Genomic DNA, 17,039 nt, shown 5'->3' with positions numbered 1-17,039 from the left:
CTGAGTATCGAGGTGGGCCGGTACGTTCACTTTGAACAAATTAGAGTGCTTAAAGCAGGCTTTTTTCGCCTGAATACTGTATGCATGGAATAATGGAATAGGACCTTGTTGCTACTTTGTTGGTTTTCGGAACCCCGAGGTTCTGATTGATAGGGACAGATAGCGGCATTCATATTGCGACGTCGGAGTCGAAATTCATGGATCGTCACATGACGGACAGAAGCCAAAGCATTTGCCTAAAATGTTTTTTTTTAGTCAAGAAAAAGAGTTAGATTTCCAAAGGCGATCAGATACCTTCCTAGTCCTAACCATAGACGATGCCAGCTGACGATTCCCCGAAGTTTTTTCGATCACTCGGCGAGCAGTTTTAGGGAAACCATAGCCTTTGGGATTCTGGGGGAAGCATGGTTGCAAAGCAGAAACCTAGAGAAATTGACGAAAGGGCACCACCAGGAGTGAAGCCTGCGGCTCAATTTGACTCAACATGGGGAACATCACCAGGTCCGGACACCGGAAATATGGACAGATTGAGAGCTCTCTTTTGATTCGGTGGGCGGTGGTGCATGGCCGTTCTTAGCTAGTGGATTGATTTGTCTGGATGATTTAGACAACCGACGAGACTCTAGCCTGCTGAACAGGCGTAATTTCCGGTATATCCAAGGCCCCCGGCCTCGATTGAGCGGTTTTCACTACGTGCGTACAAATGAATCTTCTTGAAGGGAAAGGCGGCTTCTACCGCACGAGGTTGCGCAATAACAGATCTGTGATGCCCCCAGATGTTCTGGGACGCACGCGCACTACACTGAAGGAATCAGCATGTCTTCCCTGGCTGAAAGGCCTGGGTAACCCGGTGAACCTCCTTCGTGCTAGGGATTCGGGCTTGCAATGATTTCCCAGGAACAAGGAATTCCCAGTAAGCGCGAGTCAGTAACTCACGTTCATTAGGTCCCTGCCCTTTGTACACACTTTCTGTCGCTACTACCGATCATATGATTTAAGGAGGTCTTCGAACCGGTACGCGGCAATGTCTCGGCATTGCCAATGTTGCCGGGAAGATGTCCAAACTATATCATTTAGAGGAGGTAAAAGTCGTCACAAGGTTTCCGTATGTGAACCTGCGAACGGATCATTCAGGCATAAGTACAGACCGAACGGCTCCAAAAGTTAATCCACTTGCTGTATTTTTCAATAATTGCAAAGCAAACATTGAATCAGTCGTAGGATCTCAATTGATTTAATCTTATGTATTGATGCATACATGTTTATCATAAATGACTGATCTGCTATTCAAGGACGAGAAAAGTAATGTTCTGCATACGCGATTTTCCGAATATAGCGTCAACTCTTGGTCCAGTACAGTTCACTTACACTCGCCCATGACCACATCAATAGGCGCACACAATGAACAACCACGGACTCGCTAGTACCGTGTGTATACCAGAGACCGTTGTGCGTACTGTGATTTTTCTATGAAACAAAAGTTTGGTTATGTTGAAAGTGAATACTGTAAATTTGGTACGGTATAAAGGAAAACGGAAAAAAAAGTCAGTGGTTGCTAGTAGATTGAAGCTCATTGAGCGGAATAAAGAAAAGCCAGATGTGGCACGTATCGAGAAGCCAACGACCATCCTCCGTGGCATGCGATTGATCGATCCTAATGAAGTCAACAAAAACATAATGTTCGCTCTTTGGGAGCTTGTATTTCGACCGAGCCACTTGGAAGGTGTGGTGAGTTGTGGTGTTTAATTTGTATAATGCTATTTATTTATTTTATTTACAATATATACAATTATTTACATGGCTGCCAAGTGATGCATGGTGCAGTTTTAGTTACAATGCAATGGGAAGGAGGCGTCAGTGTTGATGTCAGTCGGCTAGGGGGATCGGTCACGGTCCTGGGTGGCGGAGTGTACCTGCTCTCCGGCGAACTGGGCGGCGTTAGTGATGATGTCAGTCGTCGAGAGGGATCGGTCACTGTCCTGGGTGGCGGAGTGTACCTTCTCTCCGGCGAACAGGGAGGCGTTGAGGGACGGCGGTACTCAGTCGGTTTTGCAGGAGACTCCCACTCGCTGTCCGTCGTTTGGGTCGCAATTGTCGCAAAGGACCGCTGCGGTTCAGGAAATGGTGACACAGGAGGTGGGATGTGCCGGTAGTAGCTCGGCGAAGTCAGTCGCGCTCGGCGAACATCCCACAAGGAGAGTAGCACGGCTGGTGGTCTTGTGAGCGGTCGAGCGGGAACGTCTATGAGGTGTAGTGTCCAAGGGACAGGCGGGTTTGATGAAGATGATTTTTGTTTGTCGCTGGCCGAAGCCAGATAAAAGGCGTCCGTCATATAACGTTGCGTCGTCAAGTTTGTTGTAAAGTCAGTCAGCTTGGTCAGTCAGTCGTTGTCGTGATGATGAGATGGAGCAGTGTCGTTCGGAGTCGGTTGGAAGCGTCAAGGTGTAGAACTCGAAGTGTCCTGCCGATCGGTCTGATCGGCCGTCTCTTATTCCAGCCTTGGTGGATCCTTGATAGCGGGAGACCGCGTTTGGCGCTTACGCAACGCGCTCAGCTGCGTGGGTGGCGTGAGCGGCGTGCGTGACGTCACACTTTCTTTTGGGTCGCGTGATTAGAAAGCACGCGAGGCTGGTTGCCTCGCGTGAACTGGAAGGCGCGCGACCAATGAGTTGTGTTCACGTTGTAGTGAACACATAATATGCAGCAATTGTGGAAAAAAATTCGCATTCAATCATATCGTGGAAGAAAAAACAACGGGCTTCCACTACATTTTGACTATGAAATGTGATACTTGCTCCACGCTAACAAAGTGCCACTCAAGCAAGTCACACTTCAACGACGGTCATCGTTATTATGACGCCAACACTGCAGCTGTACTTGGTATGTTATTATGCAACTATTATGTGCTCTTCGATATTTTCTCCTCATAACTAATCGATTATGCATACATGAAGTGAATATCTTCAATTTTGTCATTGGAAATGAGAATCTCATCTCAAAACCTAACCTAAAACTGCGAATTCATAGGTGCCGTTCACTCCGGAGCAGGATGCAATGCACTGAGGAAAATTGCAATGTGCATAGATATGCCGGTCTTGAGTCAGGAAACATACAAGCGCTATGAACGTGAAATCGGTCCACTCATCGAAGAAGCTGCCAAGGACAGTTGCCAAGGTGCAGCAGCGGAGGAACAAAACTTAGTCGTAGAGCATATCGATACGCTGCGTGATAAATTGTAAGCTTTCTGTCATTGTGACAGAATATTTCATTCTCTTGAATGGCATAACTAAGATTGTTTTCATGAAAAGGATATTGGTGGAATTATTGCACAACAAACAAAGATACTGCAGTATTATCATAAAATAATAGTTCCGGATAAAATTTCCGTTTTATCGTACCGGAATCTGTACTATCCATGTCAAGAATCTATTGATAATTTTTCTTACTCAATTGCATGTAGGTCAACAACGTTGGCATTAAATTAATAAGTGGTTGTAAACACCTCGCAGCATGAATTGTACATACAAATATACCGTTAGATTTCAATGGTTAATTCCAAACCATGGTGAAGCTTGCACCGTTGGAGCGCAACGGAATTCTGTTTTTTCCTGAGCCGAGCTCGAGATTCTCATTCAATATTTGGCCAGGACAATAAAACGATTTGTTTTCAAGATCCAAAGACAAATCGGTAGGAGAATTTTCATGGTTTTTGAAATTGAACGAACGATTCAAAAAAAAATGTATCTTCCGTTGGACCTCAACTTTTCAAGCTTCAGTGTCACAATTCCAACAATATCGTATTCAAGAATGAATACATTAGTTCAGTGATTTGAAACAGAGATCTGTATAGAAAAAGTTTTATCTACACACCAAACGTTATAATAGACAAATGAAAATAATATTGAATAATTATACAAATAAAAAAATATACAGCGATTACACGAAACCTCGAACCCCTCAATCTCTAATATAGTATGAAATGTACAAGACCAATACAAAAATAAACAAATATAACACAGACAGAATAAAAAAACTCGAAAGGTGGAAAATGCATTGTGATTGGTTTTTTTTGTTATTCAAAATTTTTAGGCCTCAGAAAATATCGGACGAAATTTACCCCCTCGCAGACTTCATGCGGCCTAGGACCGACGATACCGATAGACTAGATTTTGATAACGCCCTAAGTCATGTCATAAATATAATTGTATCGTATGACATAGGATGGAGTAAGCGTGGCATCGGACGCAGCTACGATAGTCTGAACGGGTACGGCGCAATAATCGGGCTTTTCAGCAATAAAATATTAGATTTCGCAACGCGCAATCGTAAATGAAAAAAATGCGATCTAGGATATCCAAAAATAGATCATGACTGTCGGCAAAATTATGATGGCAGCGCCAAGGCCATGGAAGCGTCTGTTGGAGCTCAATTAGGCAATCGCAGCAGTATTCTCAAGGAGGCAGGGCTCGACATTCGAGTTGTCATCCGGGATGAAGACTGTTCAACGATATCAGCAATACGCCGAGAGAGATCTCAACACATTTTCAAGCTGGCCGATTCCAATCATCTGAAGACAAATTTCTCTAACGAGTTACATGCACTGCGTTCTCGTTTCTCTGAACTCGGAGGAAAAAATGTCATTAAGCATTTAAAAACTTGTTTTGCGTATTGTTGCGCGCAGAACGAAAGAAACACCGCCGATCTTGCAGCTGCATTGCGTAAATTGCCTGATATTTTTTTTTATAACCACGAAAATTGTGGAATATGGTGCGCACATAGTTCCGAAAAAAATGGCTAACATCGAGTGCAATTGAAAAATGAACAATTATATGAGCAATTGATGAAACTGCTGAAGAAATATGCAGATAATGCTTCGAAATTTGCAGCACGCGCGTTCAGCCAAACTAACGAGAGTGTGAACTCAATGATGGCTCGAAAAGCACGTGAGTGCGACTGTTTTTCTTTGAGCGAATCGTGCGATTATCGCTATGCAGCTTGCGTTTGTTCTCTGAATAAAGGTGAAAAATATGTGTGTGATGTGAGAAAAAACGCACAAATGACACCGGGTGTCTCCACATCAGAATTGGTGAAAAGAAGCGATGCCATACGAAAAGCTAGATCGACCTGAGAGAAATTGCCCGCTGCAAAAGCTAGACGGAAGCAATTGCGCGTAGAGAGGTAAAATTCACGAAAAAAACGTGAAACAGCAGAAGAAGTGCAATATCAGTCAGGTTGTGGTTTAGAGTTTGACACAGACATCGCTTGTACAAATTACTCTGATCCGTCCGAAAACAAACTTTTAAAATTAATTCCCGACAACTACGAAGTAATATATTTTGACCGCGAAACTTCTGGATTGTCTCACTCTTCAGACATACTGCAAATTGCAGCTAAATCTCAGAGTTTCAGATTTTGCTCATATGTAAATCCAACGCAAGTAGTAGACGCGAGAGCATCTGCAATTACTGGGTTGAACAATGTGGCAGGAGAATTCCATTTACATGGTCGAAGAGTTGATTCAATTCCCATTAAAGATGTGCTGGTTGCGTTTTATGAATTCTGAAAACTATTTAGAAAACCTTTTCTACTTGTTGCTCACAATGCCACATTTTATGCAACACGTTTAGTCCCTGCTGCCAACGGTCATTCGATGACTGAAGACTTCCAATTAGTTTTCGTTGGCTTTTCAGATACGTTGCCATTATTGGAAAAAATTTATCTCGGGCGAAAGGGACCAGGAATGTTCAAGCTAGATAAATTAGCTGAAGATATTCTAAATTTAAAGACCAGCACACGTTTTCACGATGCATTATATGACGTAGAAATACTGGAACAACACAGCGTTGTTGCTATTGACATTGTCAGTTTCTTCACAACATGTAAACGATTTATTGAAAGATCAAATAATTGCATACATAACATGAAAGTTGCGATGGCATTGCCTCATTTGGAGCCGTTAAAAAATGATATATCGGCAGGAATGCTCAAAAAAATGGCCAGCGCTGGCATTACGTACGACAGACTGAAAGAAGTTCAAAAAACTAGTGGAAAAAATGGAGTCGTTAATTTATTATCAGAACGAATAATCAATAAGAAGCCTCTAGTCCCCGATAGTAAAAGAATATTACTGGCTCTTACTGATTTTCTTGCAAAGAACTTTAGTTAGCGTAAATTGATTTACGCGAACGAATGATAAGCTGTAATATGCTTGTGATAGTTTGTTACATTTGTAAGACGAAAGATCTATGCCGTTATAAAGATTTTCTTCAGTTTTGGATTTTGTTATTTACTGCATAATTTACTTTTCTACTCCACGTTGAATATAAATCTGTGTAACAAAACATGATGTCAAATAAAAATGACTGAGAATAAAAGCATGTGATTAATTATTTCTCTTGGTGAAAAATTGTCCGTTTTCATTGTATATTGTCACCGAATCTAATTGGTGAATATATAAAGTAGGGTACATATGAATACATTGGGAATAGCAGTGGGCAAAGTCTCAGAATAGATGTAGTAGTGTACATGTATTCACACCGCGCGCAGTCGCAGAGTGAATACGAAAGTGTACACGTATATACACCCGACACAGTCTCACTGCAACGTTGCCGCGACGCTCCCCTCTCGACCGTCGTGCCGGAAATTTCGTGATAAATGTTGAACTTTGTGTGCGTTTATCAAAAAGTCCTATGAGTGAAAAATTGTGAATCCAAGACAAAAAAAATTCTAATTTTTTGCTCTGTCAAATGTTAGATTTTCATGAGATTAGCGCGGCTCAGTTAGTTGTGACAAGAAAAATCCTGTGCGTTTTATTGGCCTGGAATGGGGAAGACGTGTTACCAGTACTGACTTTAACCGTGATTTTCTCGTTAATCTATGAGACAATCGTGTTGAAAATTTGTAGAGATATTAACCACTACTCGAATTAGGAGTAGAAGAAATTTCAGCTCGCTTACGCGGGATCAAGTTTACCGTAGTAATACCTCAAAGGAATGCTCTCTCTAATCATCGGAGACCCAAGACTTATAACTCTATACTCGACAGCTTTGAAGGAGCTTGTTTCCGTTGACGTTGGTTTGATCCTGTCTCTAACGGGACTGACTTTGCTCGCTCGTCCCGCACCCCTTGGAGCGTCGAGCAGCGAGCGAGGTTTTTGCTGAATTTACAATTTTGAAACAAAGGCTTGCCTCGCGACGTTCATTCCTGAAGCGCGTGATCCCCCGCTCGCCTCATCTCAGTGTTGATTACACCCGTGATCTGGCGGGTGCGGAGATGCTGACGTTGCTGATGGTCAATTACGCCATTGCGCTTTGGTCGTGCCATGAAACGTTTTGTAGAATGAATATATTATATGAAATGAGAGCTACACTTTCTCGTCTCTTCTGAAAGCGGTATTAATAATTATTGACATTGGTATACATACGTGCGGCGTTCGCGATACAAATACCCTCAGAAAATCTCGTTTAACTGCGATCATCGCGGCTACTTTGTTTGGATCTTGCCCCCCTTTTCGCGATCTTCGGTTACGTGGTGAAACGTGAGCGGCCACATTTTCGAATCTGACATCCAGTTTCGGCCAATAATCGGCGGACCTTCGATTCGCACGACATACAATATTTGATTCGATTTCACGCTCTTTCGCTCAATTGTTACATCGATATATCCAACCGCCGCAATCGGTTTTTTGTCATCTTCGCGAAGTTCTCTTTTGGCGGTGTTCAACCTAATGCTAAAAATTTTTTTTTTTGTATATTCCGACTGAGATCGCGAGGATCGGCGCACTCGAATCAACTTCCATTTTCAACAATTCTTCATTTACTTCAATCGTTTCTATATGCGGTGCGGTCCTACTTCGTTCGTTGTTGCTTTCTCTTTCATCATATACATGTATATACCCATACCATCCTCGACCTCGGGACCATGATCGCTCGTGAAACGCTGTTCTCTGTTTGACGTTTCGTCCGCAGTCATCTGTTCGCTGTCTATGAAGTTTCGGTTTGCCGCAGGTAGTCGATATCTGTTTCTTTTACACGTCTTGTAAATATAACCTTGTTTACCACACTCGCTACAATATTTATTTGGTAGGCTACACTGGTAACTTCGGTGTCTTTTTCCCCCACGACAGTAACACTCGTCGCTTGCTGGGTTCGACGCTGCTCGCGCGTTGCTGCTCGGTGCCCGCTGTTGGAGATTTCCTCTTCCTCTCATCGTTCCTCGTCCTTGGCCGAAGCCGCTTGCTCCACGTTCACGATGCCACGGTGTGTTGTAGCCTCTCTGTTGTCGCCTCTTGTTGACATGCCATATAGCGTTCACACTTGGAGCCTCGGTCGCCTCTTGTTTTGAAGTTTGCGGTTGTAATGTTTTGTAATGGGGCTCTCAAATAAATAACACTCGGGATCAGGCTTAACACTATAGAATAATTTTATTAGGAAACAAGTAAATAAGGTGATTGCGTGTGTCACGCTCAGCGCTCGCTGACCAACTGCCTCGCGCTGTACCGTGACTACATACATTCTTACTTAGTATTTGTACATCGAGTAACGTCGTAAACACTACAATTCCTCCCTTTTGAAATACTGTTACACTTAGTTTTTCAATCGGTTTGAACGACGTAATACAATATCAGATTTGTTCGTTGTTACCTTTGGCACTGTCTTATTTATATCATCAATCTCGGGCGTGTATCCGATAATTTGATCGACATGTCGTTTCCACGTTTTGTTGGGTGCGGTTTCTACTAGAAACGTTACCGGTGACAATTTCTTTGTTATTGTACCTGGTACCCGCGCTTTGCTTCTAACGCAAAAATCTTCAACCATCACCGTGTCACCTATCTGGAATTCAACAATTCGACTGCTTTTTCTTCCCGCTATCTGTGCAGATTGCTGTTTCTCTACGCTATCCAATACACTCGGTCGTAACAAATCAAATCTAGTTTTAATTTCCCGTTTGTACATCATAAACGATGGTGATCTGCCAGTTGTACAGTGTTCTATTGATCGATAGTCGAATAAGAAAAGATTAACTGCGTAGTCGAGAGGTTAACCGGTTTGAACAATTTTATCGACTTTGTCCTTAAACGTGCCTACAAAGTTCTCAGCTGCACCATTTGTTGCTGGATGGTGCGGTGCTGTAAAACTCTGTCTAATACCATTTATTTTACAAAACTCTTGAAATTCTTTACTTGTAAATTGAGTACCGTTATCGGTAACTACGTGTCTTGGTAAACCAAATCGTGACAACACTTTTTTTACCTCCTCGAGTACTCGCGGTACTGTGGTACTTTTATTCATATCAATGACCTCTGGCCATTTCGAGTACGCATCAACAATTATCATAAACATATGTCCGTGGAATGGGCCAAGGAAATCGATATGAATCCTACTCCAACAATTATCTGGGTACGGCCATGGCGTTAACGGAACACTCGGTGGTTTCTGTCTTTCTTGCACGCACACTCTGCATGCTGCCGATACATTCTGGATATCGTTATCGATATTCGGCCACCACACGTGACTTCTCGCTAGCATTTTCATCTTTACCACACCGAAATGTGAGGCGTGTAATTCACTTAACACACTGTTTTTCATTGATTCTGGCGCTATTATGCGATACCCCCATAACAAGCATTCTTCTTCGACATACAGCTCGTCTCGTTTCGCATAGTATTTCTGTTCCCCTTCACTCAATTCACTCACACTTGGCCATGTACCGTTTACATATTGAACTATTTTATTTAATACTTCATCTTTTTTTGTCTCTTTGGCAATTTCTACCGCGCTTAATGTTTGTAACGACTCTGATATATAGTTTATTGATGATAATTCGTCATCGAACACTGGAGTTGCATCATTGATTGGAAGTCGTGAAAGTGCATCCCAGTTACCATTTTGCTGTGATTTAATATATTCAATATTGTAATTGAATCGTGATAAGCAGTATGCCCATCTTTGCAGCCTACTTGCAATAGTTAAAGGGATCTCTTGCTTTGGACCAAAAATAAAAACTAAAGGCTTATGATCTGTTCTCAACGTAATCTCTTTGCCGAATATATAATTATAAAATTTCTTAAACCCGAATACAATTGCACTCGCTTCCTTATCAATTATCGCACGGCTCGCTTCTTTCTCCGGAATTATTTTAGACGCGAACGCTATCGGTCGCTCGGTACCGTCTTTGTATTTATGTGACAGGATCGCTCCTAACCCGTATGTGGATGCGTCGCAGGACAAGATGAAATCGGTGTTAGGATCGTAGTGTGCTAACACTCGTGGCGATACCAACTCCCCCTTGACCCACTCAAACGCTTTGTCACATTCTTTTGTCCAATTAAAATTATCTGCTTTCGTACACTCATAAAGACATTTTAGTTTTTCTGCTCTCTGTGGCAGAAATCTCGCGTAGTAAGTGATCAACCCAAGAAATGAGTCTAATTGTTTTTTGTTTACCGGCGTTGGTGCTTCTATCATTGCTTTGACTTTAGTTTTTGATTTGTGAAGCCCATTCTGGTCTATAACAAAACCCAAAATGTCCAGCTTTTCTTTGAAAAAATCACATTTGCTAATATTTACTTTGAAACCATAGTCCTCGAGTCTTTTAAATACAGCGTTCAGCGCTTCTAAATGCTCTTTATCGTCTTTGCCAGTACAAAATATGTTATCAATGTACGGAATTACTCCGTCAATTCCCGCTAAGCATTGCTCAATCTTCCTTTGAAAATCACCCGGGCCCGACGCAATACCTTCCGGCATTTTAGTATACCTGTAGAGGCCTTTGTGCGTTATTATTGTCAAGTAATCTCGACTGCTCTCCTCTACCGGGATCTGCATGTAAGCAGGCTGGAGATCAATCTGCGAGAAAGTTTTACCGCTTCTTAGCGCTAAAAAAATTTCATCGATTAATGGAATTGGGTGTCTATCTTTAACTAAATTTGGGTTTAACGTCAACTTAAAATTTCCGCAAATTCTTACTGTGCCGTCTGTCTTTATTACCGGTACAATGGGTGTAGCCCACTCGCTGACGTCCACCTTCTCTAGATGGCCTAATGTTACCAGTCTATCAATCTCGTTTTCGACTTTACTCGCTAATGCAAATGGCAAGTGTCTAGCTTTCAATGCGACTGGCTGAGTATTTTCTTTTAACGTTAATTTTAACATTCCTTTATTATATAAACCTGGACCTTCACCAAACAATTTTGGAAACTTCGTTGGGAATCCCATCGTTTCATTTACTCCATAAATTTTGTTACACATATCTGCTCTCTTATTCAGTTTTAGAGGCCATAATCCAAAAACTTTTAGCCATTGCCTGCCAATTAACATTGGACCATCTCCTTTCATTACTCTCATTCCCAGTGAGGCTTTCTCATTGCCTATCTTTACCTGCAAATTATCCAGTGTTCCCACATGCTCTAAAGGTACCTTACCGTATGCGTTTAATGGACTACTAATCAACTTTACCTCGCAATTTGGAAAATATCTGTCTTTATCTCTCTTAGATATGATCGTTGCATACGAACCTGTGTCCATTTCCATTTTTAGAATCCTATTATTAATTAATACATCTAGATACATTGGTTCGGCTGTTATATTATCGCTACTGCAATTTGCGTTGCTGCTGGTCATCCTCGATGATTTTTTTTCGCGGCCATCATCCATCATGAAGAAATCGTTCTTGTCCCCTTGTTGATCCTCAGACTCCTGCTCAAGGTGTTGTACCGCCTTTTGTGCTGTACACACCGTCTCCAGGTGCCCTTTCCTTTTACACGAGTTGCACGTGCTGAACCGGTGATAACAATCACGAGCCCGGTGGTTGTTTCTTCCGCAGCAGAAACATGCTGACGAGCGCCTAGTATTTGCGCTCGTGTTTTCACTCGTCGCGCGGTTACCCCTATTCATCGGAGCTCTGTTCAGGTAACGCTGGTTGCCGCCCCTTCTACCTCGATCTGCACCTCTTCCTCTTGTGTGAAATTGTCTCTTGTACTCTGGCTTTGGAGCCGAGCTTATTTTGTTAACTATTGTCTTTGATGGTTCTCCAGCTGCTTGGTCTGTCGATGACGCATACTTCTCGGCTGTTTCCAGCGCTGTTGCCAGTTTGTAGGCTGAGTCGTATGTTAATTTATCCTCGCGAAATAATAACGTTTTTGTAGTGTGATCTTTCAGTCCGCACACTAACTGATCGCGTGATGCTATTTTCGCGTCACCGAAGTTACAATTAATCGATAAACTTTTTAATCTTGCCGCAAACTCCGACACTAACTCTGTTTGCGATTGTCTCGCTTGATAAAAAGTACATCTTTCCATAGTCTCTGACGGCTTCGGGTTAAGATGATTATTTATTAATTTCACTAATTCTTCAAATGTTTTGGTGCTGGGTTTTTCGGGCGCGCATAGATCACGAACAAGTTTATAGGTATCGGGACTAATTTTCGTTAGCAACACTGCCGCTTGTTTTTCTGCCCTGACGTCGTTAGCTACGAAATATAATTCGAGCCTTTCGGTGTACATCTCCCAATCGTCCTTACCCAGGTGAAATTCTAGGCGTGAAATATTAGAGTTGGTTTCTGCCATTGTGTGGAATTGTATTGTTTCCTTATTATCTTCTTGTACGCTGCCCTGCGGTTCGGTCTTGTCGACTTGTTTACTTTCTTTCTCTTCGTTCACCTTTCGTATCTGGCACCGTAAAATTTTTCGTAGTACGTCGATATTTGCCGCTTCGTCGAATTTTAATCCCAACTGCATTAAAATTGCAATTAGTTTAGGTTTATTTAACTCTTGAATCCACGACGTTTTAGAGTAATCAATATCAATTCCATTAGTGCCCGACATTAATTTTGTCGTCCACTTCACAATTTTCCCGGTTTCCTTTGTGTAGTGCTGTTACGCTTACGTGGCTATCGGATACAGCGTGTAACGCAAAAATGGCCACTAAATTTGCACTATTAAGCCAACCCTGCACTATAGTTCGAATGAACCTCGTCGCCAGTTGTAATGTTTTGTAATGGGGCTCTCAAATAAATAACACTCGGGATCAGGCTTAACACTATAGAATAATTTTATTAGGAAACAAGTGAATAAGGTGATTGCGTGTGTCACGCTCAGCGCTCGCTGACCAACTGCCTCGCGCTGTACCGTGACTACATACATTCTTACTTAGTATTTGTACATCGAGTAACGTCGTAAACACTACAGCGGTGATAACAATGACTCCGCTTTCGCGTCGGCCAGTTTGACGGTTTTTGCTAACTGGACCGACTGTTCCCACTCCAAATCTGGCGATTGTAATAATTTATAACGCACGGTTCTCAACCTCATTCCAGATATCAGTCGATCTTTTAATTGATTCTTTAACTCTACCGCTGATAAATTACATTTTTGTACTAACATTTGAAGTGCTTTTACAAATTCATTGATAGACTCATCCTCCTTCTGCCTTCTTCCGCGAAACGTAAGCCTTGCGAGATGTATGTTTTCTTTGGGTGCGTACAACTCTTCCAATTTTGTCTTCAGGGTCTCGTAGGGCATCGTTAAAGGTTTCGCAGGGGTTACCGCTGCCTTGAGTTCTCCGTAGACCTCCGCAGTAAATCGTGTTATCTGCAATACTGACTTTTCGACTTCGGTAACATCGTTTAAGACGATGAAAGCCTCCAATTGGTCCTCGAATGTTTTCCATTTTGCCCTCTTTTTGAATGGTTCTATAGTCTTGGCGTTGAATTGAGCCATCCTCGGTTCTTCTCGCACCGCCTCGTCCGTCCTCGTTTTACCGGTCCTCTCCTGCCGCGACTACGCATTGCTTCCACTAAGAGTTTCCGCACAGAGTCTAATTTCGCTCCCGTTGGCAACTCGACCTCGAATCGTGAAAAAATCACCAATAGTTCGTCTTTGGAGTACGTTTGAATCCAGGCGGCTTGCCCCGATTTGAATTTTTTGTCCTTTCCAATCTCTTCCCACTTCGCGAGCTCTTTATCAGCGTTTATATCGTCTCCGCATCTGGTAACTCCCTCCACCATTCCTTTAATTTATTGAAATGTTTAATTTGTTTGAATCCCATTCTCGTCGCCACTGCTCAGAGCCCATTAATTAAGGGAACTGGCGAGGTAGCACTGAATACACGGAACACTTTGGAGGAGCCCACTGTTTATTTTCGTGTCGGCGGTACGAGCTCACAAGCTGGACTCCTTACCTCGACACCCGAATAACTCGGGTGCCCTCTACCTTGCAGTGGGGATACTTTTGAGAATTGTTTTAAAAATATTGTCGCAAGAATTATAGAGTGACTTTTTGAGATGTAGTTTAGTCTGTTTGAAATATTTCAGAAATATTTTTATTGAATATTTTATGAAACGTTTCAGATATATTTAAAAAAAAGATCGATGCAAGTTGAAAAAGTCTAGGTCAAGAACTTGCAAAAGATTTCTTGAAATGTTTTGAAAATATTTATAATTTTTCTTATAAAATTTGAAATGAAACATCTCAAAAAATGTTTTTAAAATAATGTAGCAAGGATTCTACACCAATGTTCAAAATCATGTGATCTTCCTGAAAATTTCCAGAAAGGTTACTCAAAATTGAGTTTGTTAAAACTTCCGAAACGACTTGAATAAGTTACAGAATAAGTAAATAATACATACAAAAATTTATTATACCTTAATAAACGCTTCCATTACAACAATATTATATTTTCAAATTACCATTTCACATTCTTCTGATTTTCTTTTTAATTAACTTTCTAATCAATCTTGCACATAACTCAGGAACATTTGGTATTCATTACTAAAAATTTTCAAAATTTTTCGATCAGGTTTAAGTAATCCAATATTTGTACTTGTTACTAAGTTATAGCATCATGAATAAACATTATTCTTTCGCATAACATTCGAAGAACTGTTAACTACGTTTTAAAAATAATCTATGAAGTAGTAAAAGAAGAACATTTTTTGTCATTCTAACCTACAGACAGGTACGCGCTGAAAATCCTCAAGTAGTTATCACAAACATTTTGATTTACGTCTAATGATCGGGCTTGATTGTCAAGTTTATTTTCAGAATTAGTTATACTAAAATACCAAAATACCCAAGGACGATTTTTTCACGTTTCTCTTATAATTTACCATAGCTAACATTCTATTAACAGTGTCCACTGGGTTATAAAAGAATAACAATATAATAATTTACGATGAAATGTAAGAAATTATTAATGATCGGCTCAATGCGCCAGTGGTATATGGTCGAAAAAATTGTAATTTTGTAAAAAAAAAATTATCGAAATCAGCTCGAAAATTACGCCACATCACTAGAGAACATTCATAATTATAATAATCAATAATCTTCGCTCTCTTTTATTGAAACTAATTCTGACTTTAAATTCAAATTGAATTATCTGAATGTTGTACTATAATAATGGAACAAACCTATTCATTATTATAGTGTAATGATAAACTATCAAAAATATGTTAATCAATATTTTGATCAGTCACTTTGGGTTAAATGGACGGCAATCAGTATACCGGGACAATCTCTAGAAACTATACAGTCAAAGCGCATGCCACTCCGAGTTTCAACTGTCAAATTCCGTTTCTGGCGGCGACGTAGTTCATACAAATTTTTGAGGTTATAATCTCGAACATTCGAGGTAGTGACTCGGAAAGTTGATTCTTCAAATAACGGTCGAAACTTGATACTAATGCTCTTTGAAAATTGGTTTCATTCGACGAAAATGAGAAATCTGTTTGATTGTTGGGTGCTTAGAAGAAATGCAGTAGGTAGGTGGGAACACTTTATTTGATCGCTTTTATAATCTTTTACATTAGAAATAACAATGAAATTTTTTTCTTTCAACAGGTGATACGGCCAAAATAATTACATGTCTAATATTCACTGTTATCTGCCTATTCAATTTATCACACGTACGAAGATCATCGCCACTTTCAAGCAACTAAGCAACTTTCTCACTCTCTTTTTATTACGGTCGGTAATATTGAATTTTGTCATTTTCGAAAATGAGACATTGAACCGAGAGTTCAAGAAATTCAAATATCTCACTATCTGTAAAAGAACCGTGAATCTTTTTTTCTCGAAAATAGTTCAACAACTTTTACAAATAGTCGATAGTCAATGTATTTTTTCCAAACAATAAATTATTGCTACTACTATTAAAGATTTTCCAATGATTATCAGAGCTCATTCCGCAAATTTTCAATAATGTTCGACTAAATGAATAAAGGAAACCTATTACTCAAATTGAAAATTCATGTAATAATATATTTATCAAAATGATTTCTGTATTTTGTGTCAGTGCGGTTCGAAACGTAGAAAATCTAATCCAAAACGAAGATATCAGGAACGTAGATCATATCCTGTGACACAAGTTGAAAATCAACTTTCTCAAAAGGCGCCTCAAGGTCACTGATAGCTTCAAGGACAATCATGTTTTATAGTAATGTCAGAACATCATTACGAGGATATTGACTTATCAGATTCAAGATTGTATCCCTTGTTCCATCAAAAGAAACGAATATCTGATTTTCAACGATGTCGTTCAGAGAGATGGCGAGAAGATATAGATCATTGACGTAGGATCCGCGAACTAGTGATTAAGGACGAGTGTAAACAAAACGAAATGATTTTGAGATGGAGAGGGATACTGATTAACAATAACCGAGGTTTCTATTGATCTTGATGCGGCGATACAGACCGTATCGCACGAATACGTTACACAGAGTAATGGTCTACAGAGCGAGAGAACACATAAATTACACACATACATGATTTTGAGACAGTAGACCATACATGAGATACAGCTGATAGGTTTTGAGTCGCGACACGGGCAAGCGGCGAGGTTTGACGCAGAGACGGCAAGTAAACACTGCACGCGAGTGTGCGTCCATGCGTGAGGACGATTTTGAGTGTCGCGAGACACACATTTAACTAATTCGATACCTTGCCGAAACAGAAGTTCATGAAGATCGTTTTCCAAATAATATAATCCGATAAAAAATGTAGTTCATAGTCCTCCGAACATCACCTTGTCACAAGGATATT

At 40.8% G+C, this 17,039-nt stretch overlaps 1 protein-coding gene across 1 annotated transcript; it reads right to left on the bottom strand.

The window, feature by feature from the left end:
- Positions 1-1,789: 1,789 nt before the first annotated feature.
- LOC124180638 (proline-rich receptor-like protein kinase PERK8) lies at positions 1,790-2,332 on the bottom strand. The gene has a single exon (XM_046566387.1). The coding sequence runs from the start codon at positions 2,330-2,332 to the stop codon at positions 1,790-1,792; it is 543 nt and encodes a 180-aa protein (XP_046422343.1).
- Positions 2,333-17,039: the final 14,707 nt, after the last annotated feature.

Source organism: Neodiprion fabricii, chromosome 4 (genome assembly GCF_021155785.1).
Source record: "Neodiprion fabricii isolate iyNeoFabr1 chromosome 4, iyNeoFabr1.1, whole genome shotgun sequence".
NCBI classification, from domain to species: Eukaryota; Metazoa; Arthropoda; class Insecta; order Hymenoptera; family Diprionidae; genus Neodiprion; species Neodiprion fabricii.
This window is presented reverse-complemented; position numbering and strand designations above follow the sequence as displayed.